The sequence below is a fragment of the Cynara cardunculus genome, assembly GCF_001531365.2.
Source record: "Cynara cardunculus var. scolymus isolate 2C chromosome LG 13, CcrdV1, whole genome shotgun sequence".
Classification (NCBI taxonomy): Eukaryota; Viridiplantae; Streptophyta; class Magnoliopsida; order Asterales; family Asteraceae; genus Cynara; species Cynara cardunculus.
This window is the reverse complement of record NC_037540.1, coordinates 20,776,204-20,787,663: the sequence shown is the minus strand read 5'-3', so window position 1 is coordinate 20,787,663 and position 11,460 is coordinate 20,776,204. Positions and strand designations below refer to the sequence as shown.

The 11,460-nt window shown below is 33.7% G+C and overlaps 1 protein-coding gene across 1 annotated transcript in view; it reads left to right on the top strand.

Moving 5' to 3' along the window:
- Nucleotides 1-8,511: 8,511 nt before the first annotated feature.
- The window catches only part of LOC112524485 (beta-glucosidase 44-like), a 10,298-nt gene continuing 7,349 nt past the window's right edge, over nucleotides 8,512-11,460 (top strand). Inside the window, exons 1-2 of the mRNA XM_025134323.1 lie at nucleotides 8,512-8,871; nucleotides 10,723-10,781. Of these exons, the coding sequence (XP_024990091.1) occupies nucleotides 8,664-8,871; nucleotides 10,723-10,781 (267 nt within the window). The 5' untranslated portion in view covers nucleotides 8,512-8,663. The remainder of the gene's footprint in view (nucleotides 8,872-10,722; nucleotides 10,782-11,460) is intronic.

Sequence of the window (11,460 nt, the reverse complement as noted above, 5' to 3'; positions counted from 1 at the left end):
GCAGAGACCAATGGAAAGAGCCTGTCCCCGATGTCGACAGTATCACCGAGGAGAATGCCGAACAGAACCTATAAAATGTTTTAACTATGGTGAAGTTGGGCATACTTCGAATTTCTGTCGACAAATGTTTTCATTGTAATTCCCCATATCATTTCAAGAATAATTGCCCGCAATTGAAAGCTTCGCATCTCACTATGGGAAGTAATACCTCGACTGGCCATGGGAGACCAAGTATGGGCAGAGGATCGGGTGGGAAGTGGGGTCGATCTTTTCAAATGACCAAACATGAAATAGAAATTACACCCGATGTAGTAACAGGTACATTTTTCGTGAACTCCTTACATGCTAAAGTGTTATTTGACTTGAGTGCAAACTTCTCGTTCGTATCCCCCATCATTTGCTTTATGTGCTCGTATGAATTTTGTGCCACTTGACGATAAGTTAGTAGTTGATACCGCTAACGATGTGGATTATGTGTTCAAAAACTGCACTATCATAATTGAGGAATGTGAGCTACCCATCAGATTATTTCCCATGCCTATGAAAGAGTTTGACATAGTAGTGGGAATGGATTGGTTAGCCGAGAACCAAGCTAGTATTATTTGTGATAAGAAGATGATTAGAATAATATTACCAAACAGAAGGACAGTCAATATTCATAGTGATAATCAAAGCCATTCACACGGATTTTTATCAGTAATGAAGGCTATAAGATGCATGCAGAAAAGGTGTCAAGGATTTTTAATCTATGTAATCAATGCCAAAAAGGAAAAAGAGGATCAGAGATTGATTCCAGTAGTCAGCGAATTTCCAGAGGTATTTCCAGAGGTATTCCCAGAGGATTTGTCTGGTCTTCCACCAGATAGAGCTATAGAATTCAGAATTGACCTCTTACCCGGGGCAATGCATGTAGCCAAAGCACCATACAGATTAGCCCCACCAGAGCTGAAAGAATTAGTCACACAGTTAAAAGATTTGCTCGATAAAGACTTTATCAAACCAAATACATCACCTTGGGGAGCTCCAGTCCTGTTTGTCAAGAAGAAAGATGGATCTATGCGAATGTGCATAGATTACCGAGAACTCAACAAATTAACAATCAAAAATAGATATCCATTACCCAGGATAGATGATCTTTTTGATCAGTTAGTAGGGGCTAGCTACTTTTCCAAGATTGATCTGCGATCTAGATACCATCAACTAAAGGTAAGAAATGAAGACATTCCTAAGACTGCGTTCAGGACAAGGTACGGGCATCATGAATTTTTGGTTATGCCTTTTGGATTAACCAATGCACTCGCAGCCTTCATGGACTTAATGAACAGAGTATGTCGAGAATATCTTGATAAGTTTGTGATTGTGTTCATTGACGACATTCTGATTTACTCAAAGACAAAGGAAGAACATGCAGAGCACCTCTGTCTGGTCATGAGTCTCTTAAAGAAAGAAAGGTTATATGCTAAGTTGACAAAATGTGAGTTCTGGTTGCAAGAAGTTCAGTTTTTAGGGCACGTGATATCAGAAAAAGGGATACAAGTAGACCCAGCAAAAATTGAAGCGGTTGTAAAGTGGGAAGCACCAAAATCCCCGTCTGAAGTCCGAAGCTTTTTGGGATTGGCAGGTTATTACCGTAAGTTCATACAGAACTTTTCAATAATAGTCGTACCATTAACCAAGTTACTCGAAAAAATGTTAAGTTCCAATAGGAGGCAGAGCAGCAGAAAGCTTTTCAGTTATTAAAGGATAATCTTTGCAGCGCCCCAATTCTATCTCTGCCCGATGGAACAGAAGATTTCATAGTATATAGCGATGCATCGAAGTTGGGATTGGGTTGTGTATTAATGCAGAAAGAAAAAGTCATATCTTATGCATCTCGCCAACTAAAGGATCATGAAAAACAATACCCCACCCATGACATGGAACTAGCAGCCGTAGTCTTTGCACTAAAGATATGGAGGCATTATCTTTTAGGAACCAAAATGCCAAATATTTACAGATCACAAAAGCTTACAACACTTGTTCAACCAAAATGATCTGAATATGAGGCAGAGGCGATGGATTGAACTCGTTAACGACTACAATTGTGAGCTTCTCTACCACCTAGGTGAGGCAAACGTGGTGGCTGATGCTTTGAGCCGAAAGGAAAGAAGTGGCACAATCAGAGCAATGAAAATCTGCTTAACTCCAGACCTTCACCAAGAGATTTTGAAAAACCTGATGAAGCTGTTAAAGAAGAGAACCAGAAATCTGAAAAGGTGGGAAAAATGATTTCTACCATGGAAACCAACAATGAAGGAATTTTATGCTTCCAAGGCCGGATTTGGGTACCAATTTACGGGAAACTATTCTAAATGAAAGCCACAAGTTGTGTTACTCAGTACATCCAGGTACCAACAAAATGTATAAAGATTTGAAGGTATTTTATTGGTGGCCAGGTCTCAAGAAAGACATAGCAAGGTATGTGGATCGATACTTAACTTGCTTACAAGTTAAAATTAAACATCAGAGACCCTATGGAAACGTACAATCATTAGAAATACCAGTCTGGAAATGGGATCACATTATAATGGACTTCATCATGAAATTACCCCGAACACCAAAAGGATACGATGCGATATGGGCAATAGTGGACCGCCTATCAAAATCTGCACATTTCCTATCAATGAAAGAGACTTATTCATTGGAAAGATTGGCTCAATTATACATCAAGGAAATTGTGACTAGGCATGATGTTTCATTGTCCATTATTTCTGACTGCGGCAATCGTTTTACTTCAAAATTCTGGGAAAGTCTACAAAGAGCTTTGGGATCCCAAATCAAATTAAGTACAACTTATCATCCACAAACGGATGAACAAAGTGAAAGAACCATCCAGACTCTCGAGGATATGTTGAGATCTTGTTTCATCGACTTTGGGGGATCATGGAAGGAACATTTACCATTGATAGAATTTTCCTACAATAACAGTTATCACTCCAGCATTCAAGCGGCACCTTATGAAGTCTTGTATGGAAGAAATGCCGAACGCCGTTGTGTTGGAATGAGGTAGGTGAAAAGCAATTAACAAGTCCTGAAATTGTGCAAACAACATCTGAAAAGATTGAATAGATTCAGGCAAGAATCAAGACTGCCCAAGATCGACAGAAAAGTTATGCTGACAAACGAAGAAAACCGATTGAGTTCAACATAGGTGACCTTGTGATGTTAAAGGTATCTCCATGGAAGGGTGTTATGAGATTCGGGAAGAAAGGAAAGCTCAGTCTAAGGTATATTGGACCATTCAGAATCTGCAAACGAGTTGGGCCAGTAGCTTATAAATTGGAACTACCAGAAGAACTCAGTTAAATTCACAGTACCTTTCACGTATCGAATCCACGCAAATGTTTGGCAGACCCAAATCTAGCTATACCACTTCCCGAGATCAAACTTAACAACAAGTTGAATTTCATCGAAATACCAGAAGCAGTGACTGACAGAAAGACCAATGTATTGAGAAACAAAGAGATCAGTCTGGTAAGAGTTCAGTGGCATTTTCATAAGGGATCAGAAGCAACATGGGAGCTAGAATCTGATATGAAAACCCAATATCCTTGGTTATTTGACTGAATTCTAGGACGGAATTCTTTTAAGGGGGAGATAATGTTATAATCGGGTTTTCTACAAACATGGGTCAAGGTAACCTTATGTGTTTATTATATTAATTATGTGATAGCATGCATAATTATGATAATACTTGCATGGGTTATGTGTGCATGTGTGGTAATATGACATTTTGCATACATGTGGAAACAATACACAAGTATAGGCGGTTATATGTTAGAATATCATTATTATATATATTTCAACCACAAAACTTCATGGTTAAGAAAGAATGATTTTAAAATCATTATCTTCCTCCGCCTATGAATATTATATTGATAAAAGATTTCACCGCCTTGTTGAAATCATATATATAAAAGAAAAAGATAAGATGCTATCTTATCATTTTAGAAAAAGAAGTCAGCTTTGAGAAAGAAGAGTTTGAGGCAGTGAAGAACATTTATTGAGGAAAAACTACTGTGTTGAAAAGTTCTTGAAGAATCTATGTTATTAAGGTGAGTTTTTGAACTACTGCTGTTTGCAAACTATAAGTTTTAATTTGCTGTTTGATTTTATAAACTATTGGTTACGGATAAATTGAGATTATAAAGAACATGGTGAAACTGTTTCTAAACAGTTTTAAAAAGAAATATTTTATGATTTAGAGAATGGAATATGTTTTGAAAAGATTAAGCAGAAACTGTTCTTTAGAAACAGTTTTGAAACAATACCCTGTTTGGGAAGAACTAGATGAGTTGAGCAATCATATATAAAACAGAGTGTTCTTATAATTTGGAAGGTTTGAATATAAACCTGTTTTAAGATTATGATTGATTAAAAACTATGAACGAGGTTCACTCTGACAGAAAGGTCTGCAGCCTGTCATTGGATGAAATAGTTCATATGAATTTTAGGGGAAATAAGGATGGTCGTTGTGTGTGATAGATAACTATTGCTATAAACAGGGGATTGATGGATGTAATAAGGATGGTCGTTGTGTGTGTGCATGGTATAACTATTGCTATTATATCTTCTAATATTACAACAGATTGGAGTTCTCACGTCTTTGTGATTTGAGGATTCAGAGATATTGTTCTTATTGGAAATAATAGTATTGATGTTATGGTTACGCGAAAATATGAATTATGGTCATTAATTTTGGATAAAAGTATTTTGGAACAGAATGATCATTTTTATGAGGAACCAGAGGAGCTTTGGTTGGTCATCACTATTGGACCAGAGGGTTCTGGTTATTTGATTTAAGAAGTATGCTTGTTCTTAATAAACTAATTGGACGAGAGGCTCTGTATCTATTGATAAGACCTTCTGTGTCAAAATCATATTTTTAAGAAAAAGACTTTTATACTTAGTATTTTCTACTAAAAATAGACCAGAAGGGCTCTGATCGACTCAAACGTTGAACCAGAGTCTCTGGTTGGTCATAACAATTGAACCAGAGGCTCTGGTCGAGTAAGAACTCTGTATAAATATTATTTTTATGAAAAAGGCTATCTTATTGGTTAGATGCTTAACCAAGAAGCATTATAAGAAATTATATGAGCCAGAAGCTCTGGTTAGTACAACCAAAGGCTCTGGTCGAGGAACCAGAAGCTTCAGTAAGGAGACCAAAGGGGCTCTGGTCCTGTTTATTGAAAAATATTCCAAAGTCTGGTTTTGGAACCAAAGGCCCGATGTACCAAAATAGAATATGATTTTCAGCTTTCACTATATAGAAGAAATTATTTTGAAATAAATGTTTTGGTGATCTTCACCCTGCATTACGTAAAAAGGGAACCTCACTAGACATTCACGTCTAACCCTCATTTTGTGTTTTCAAAATATGTGTGCAGGTAATGAGAATAAGGGAAAGAGCATTATGTGAATTACTTCCCTATGTGTTTAGCTACGTAAAGATCTTGATTAGTTATATTTTTTAGTATAGATGCTAGGATACAAGAGAATGTACTTTTGAAATTTTTGAGTTATGTAATTTACATTATAGACTCTTGTGTTATGGACCTAAGTGGGAAAACATGTATTCTATATATATGAAATATGTGTTATATGCAATGTATGGATTTGGAAGTGTTACAGGTTTTTATATAACATTCATACCATTCTCGACTAATTTTCATTTCCTACAAAAACCTAATTCTATATATACATCTATCCATCCATCCATCCATCCTTACCTACCTACCTATCTACCTACCTACATACATACATAGAGAGAGAGAGAGAGAGTTAGGTTCACGGGAAAACCATAAAAAATGAAAAACTAAGAAACATTCAAATCACCATTCATCTATACACTATGCACTTGTGCATACATGCATACAAGTAATTTCTCCGGTATGCACATGTTCATGATATGCACCGTGCACTAAAACCATGAAACATCTTCAATTACTCGTAGATACATATGCATACCATACAGATGAATTATTATTAAGGCGTTTCTCTCGGTTTTTCATTTTTAGGAAGGTTTTCCTGTGAACCTCACTATATATACACACATACATGCATACAAATGTAATCAAATAGACATGTACATATTATACATACCTTCATATATGCATTTGAATACTTGTATATAATTTGTCAGCCCAAAGATAACATTTGAATACTTGTATATAATTTGTTTATAGTATTTGGTTTATAAAATACATAGTTTAGTTGATTGATTTGCATTGTGATTTGTTATCCTTTTTTTTTCAAAAACAAGTTATAGATGGATGGAAATGTTAGCTGTCAATACATATACATATATATATAGAGAGAGAGAGAGAGAGGTGTCCTTCAAGGGAGAACTAGCTAGTTTGTGGTAACTGTGAGATCCAATCTCAACCACAAATCAATAGATAAATTAGGAAATTTATAATTTTGGTAATTTTGAATTAAAATTTTAATGCAAGGACATTTTAGGTATTTTCTCTCCTCTCTCCTTTCTTCTCTCTCCGTCCTCCGGTGATACCACTGTGATATCTAAAAATATTGACTCTATTAAACAAAAGACACAGTGTAATACCCAAACACATATAAGATGCATTGTGATACTACTGTGTTACATTTCCGATCGACCACACAAACGACCTCAGTGTGATACCCAAGCACATATAAGATGCATTGTGATACCACTGTGTTACATCTCTGATCGACCACACAAACGATCTCAGTGTGATATTCAAGCACATATAAGATGCATTGTGATACCACTGTGGTATCACCGGAGGACGAAGGCCGGGGGACGGAGAGAGAATAGAGGGGAGAGAAGAGAAAATACATAAAAGATCCTTGCATTAAAATTTTAATTCAAAATTATAAATTTCCTAATTTATCTATTGATTTGTGGTTAGGATTGGACCTCACGGTTACCACAAACTAATTAGTTATCATTTGATTTGGCCCATATATATATATATATATATATATATATATTAACCATGTTTTATTTTCATATAATCGTATGATAAGTATTGCCGAGGCCATGATCAAGAAATAAGAGTCGGGCATCAGTGCCCATCCAGTTGGTGATATATATATATATATATATATATGTAAGCGGTGTGAAGTGGGAAAGAAGGGAGAGGATCTTCGACATGGTGTACGTGTAGGGATCCGAACATTGTGCTGATGGGTTCAACATGCACATCGAGTATTGGTAGATTGTATGCTAGCTCTAATTTAGACAAGTTTAGCTTATTCTTCTTTATTTTCTTAATTGACTGAAACATAAGTCATGTTACTTATTGTGCATTTAATATGTGTACTTGTGAGAAATCCATCGTTAATGACCTATCAGTAATCGTTACTAATGCCTGCTTTTAACAAGTGTAGAATCACGTCTACAATGCATTACTAGCGGTATATTTAACCCAACATGCGACCCATGGTTTTTCCGAACCGAAATCCATTGGAATGATGATACCATGTTGTTTATTTATGTGTTGCTGCAAGATTGTTCTATGAAATTAACCTACAAATTTGACTATAAAGAGACTTCATAACCCAAGTATTTATGAGCAAAAGAATTCAAACTCCTTCTTTACTAAGAATGGTCTCCAAGTTAATACCATAATTAATGTGATACCAAATATTTTGTGTTCAATAGTGGCAATTAAGCACTACTATAATACCAAACCATACAAGGACCAATTTGTTATGGTTCATAGACCACTCGATTAAAGGACTTCATTTTGAAGGACTTTTCCATCAATATAAAAAATTTCATATGTATATTTTAATATATAATTTGATTAATTTCTTTTTTTCTTAATATTTTTTACTTTTAAACTTATCATGAGGTATGATTATATGTGGTTGGTTATGTCATTAATTCATTATATATGTTTTTGAAATTTAAGGTTTATTTGTTTGTTTTATAAATTAAAACTCATTTTTTTTCTTTTCATTTGTAAAATACATAATTATTTTAAACGGGTACCCAACGGGTTCTCCATATCCGTCGACGATTTTCCTCCAAACACATTGTGGATTATGAGAGGCGGGGTCGAGAACGGGGGACATAAAACAGGGTCGGGGTCAAGGTTAGGGGTCCATTCTCTACGCATTACCTGCCATGTTTGGCCGTTTCTATCTCGAACATAAAACGAGAGGGATTAAAAAAGTTCTTTTTACCAAAACAAACCAAGTCTACCTCTTAAGAAAAACTTTTTAATCCAATGTAAAAAGGTCATTTTAAATAATAGGAGAAAACAGTAAAAAGAAACCTTTGAATAGCTTTACTATTGGAGATGCTCTAAGTATCGACCTGTCAATGGTTAAACAACCAAATTATCAAAAAATCGTCTTAAAAAACGATTATTTTATCATCTATAGATCAACATTACTTAAAAATAAAAACGTCATGATGCCGGATTTCAGTTAGAAAAAGTTATAGGCATAACAAAGGGTCCATACGTTTTGCGTCATATCATAACCGTTTGTTTTTTTTAACAATTTTATCCTCTCTTTTTCCACGAAACAATTATGAAAAAAAAAAAAAAAACTATACATAGCATTATCCTTCACCCAATTCAACTATAAATAGGAAGAGGTTGCCATTGCTCTCCTGAGAAGCAGAAATGATGAGAAGGCTATTGCCTATACTCGCAGTGGTGTTGGTTTTCGTGGCTGTGGTGGGTGGTTCAACCCACACAACGGAAGTAAGCCGGAAAAGCTTTCCGAAAGGGTTTGTGTTCGGAACGGCCACATCGGCTTATCAGGTGGAAGGCATGGCTCTTAAAGATGGAAGAGGACCAAGCATTTGGGATCAGTTCATCAAGACTCCTGGTAACTAATCCTCTTTCTCACAATTCCTTACCACCATTTGATGTTGCATACATTCTACTTTAATTAATATCGAGTGATTTTGGATTTTCTTCTCAAATGTCATCGGTTGAAATCTTTTTAAGGTTACTGATATTTATTTGGCAGTTAACTTTTAAAGCCTTATCGGATTAGTCGAATTGTAGGTAACACTGATTAACCAAACACAATATAACTCAAAAATATTCTGAATTTATCTTGATCTGGAGGGGTCACCCCCTCCCTATCAAAAAAAAAAAATATTCTGAATTTGGAACGTAATTTCATTTTTACTTTAAAAAATGGTCAAAATCGAATATATTCTTACAAATATAAAAAATTTAATGTTATTTAAAAAATCAAATATATCCTTACAAACACATGGGTCAAAATTTGGAAACATTGTTAGGTGAGAATTGAAATGAGTATTTTATTTACTATTTTTTTAATAAATGCCGTCTTCATTTGTATAAATTTCATTATAAAATATAGACTGAATCATGAATTTAGGGTTCCTTTACCTAAATGTTTATCCGGTAAGTGCTTATTAATGGAAATTAACACTATAATTTATTTTGATGCGTAAGATTTTAGTACATCAAAACATATCGAATGCAATAATTTACTGGGTAAAGCTTATCTGGGTAAGAGTCGTCATTCTCACTTACCGGGTAAAACTCTTCATCTTTCTCATCGCTCTTACCCGGGTAAGATTCTTGGCCATTCGAGGAAATTTATTCGATAAGCACTTACCAAATAAATGTTTAGTAAACAACCCATTAATCCGTGTTTTTTTTTGATATATTGTTTAACTACGCTTTTTATGGTATGTTCGTTGTAGATATGGTTCTTTTGGTATTCAATTTGTTTTAGTTATCGTCTTTTTCATTAATGTCTTTGTTAAATCAAGAATCATTTGTTTTTTTTTTTATTCTTTTGTCTTTTTCCTATGAAAAAAGTAAAAACAATATTTTTTCAGCATACACACATACATATATATATATATATATATAATATGATATCAAAATAAATAAAAGGAGATATTATTTTATGAATAGATTTGTTTAAACTAAAAAATTAATTGTATTAAATACGGTTGAGTTTTATTGTTTTAGTATTTTTTTTATTTGGGTATGAAAACATAGTTGAAGTTTATACATAGATTTGTTCAATTTTAAGTTTCAAAAATAATAGTAACATATCAAATTATACAGTAACACTCTTTTTATTTATTTTGATATCATTACATATATATTGGTGTGCGTGCACACACACACACATATATATATATATATATATGGGTATAAAAATATTGTTTTTATTTTTTATATAGGAAAATAGACAAAATTTAGGCAAAAGGGTTATAATAGTTCTTGACTTGACGGAGTTAACGGAGGTGGTAGTTAGAGGGACGAGGTCAAGATAAATTGAATACCACAAGGATCAAATCCACAATAAATATATTATATGAAACCTAATTAAGAGAAAAGTTCAAAAAACAGGGACCAAATCCCCAATTCACTCTAAATATATTTATTAATGCATAGTTTCTTAAATTTGAGTTTACGACTTATTATTGTACATGCACAACTCTTATAGTTTTTTGTGCATTTGAATTATACAAAACCAACTGATAGACATCTTTATATACAAGACAGCCGCCAAGACTTACTAATACAGCACAGTTTCCTAACATTTCGAATTCCCTCTTTTAATAAGAAATTGCATAAATATCTTGTTGTCGGTTCACAATGAAGTATTACACCTCATTACATTGCATCAGTATATAACTGGTACTAAAAAAAATAAACAACTCACATTTATTTATTTATATAGGACTTGAACCAAATAATGCTACTGGAGAAGTCACGGTGGATCAGTATCATCGATACAAGGTGATTTATCTTTATATATCTTTTTGAGCAAAATGTGTTTTTTAACTGTTATACTCGCAATATTCTTACAAATTGACCAATTGGATTTATAAAATGTAACAAAATTAAGAAATCTGAATTAAATAAAATCACCAAGTTTCGTATTTTGCATTGTTTTTTTAAATAACAATAATAAGAATAAATAAAGTGGCGTTATTTTTTAAGAGATGCTAAAGTCTGATTTTACTTTTGATTTATAAGAGGTGGTCCTGAAGTCTGAAATTTGTATCAGTAAGATTATTTACGTCTGAAGTCTGAAATCTGAATCGCCCAAATTAGTACAAAAATATAAAAGATAGATATTTTTTTTTATAAAAGTATAAAAGATAAATAGTTTCTGCTAACAAATCTCTTCTAGCCCCAAAAATATGAACCATTTGATAGAGGACGCATTAAGATTAGGAGGTATTAAGGGATACATTTACCACTTAAAATTTCAGATGACATTTAGAGCTTTTAAGCTCTTATTTTAAAAATAAAACAAATGCTCTTAATACACAAACGTCTAAACGAATCAGACTTCATATATATTAAAAAGATAATCTATACTATCTTATAAAGCATTTGGCTAAAACTCTTAAAAACTTTTAAACTCGTTCATCCCTAAACGATTTCATCCTTATCCGATTTCATCCCATAT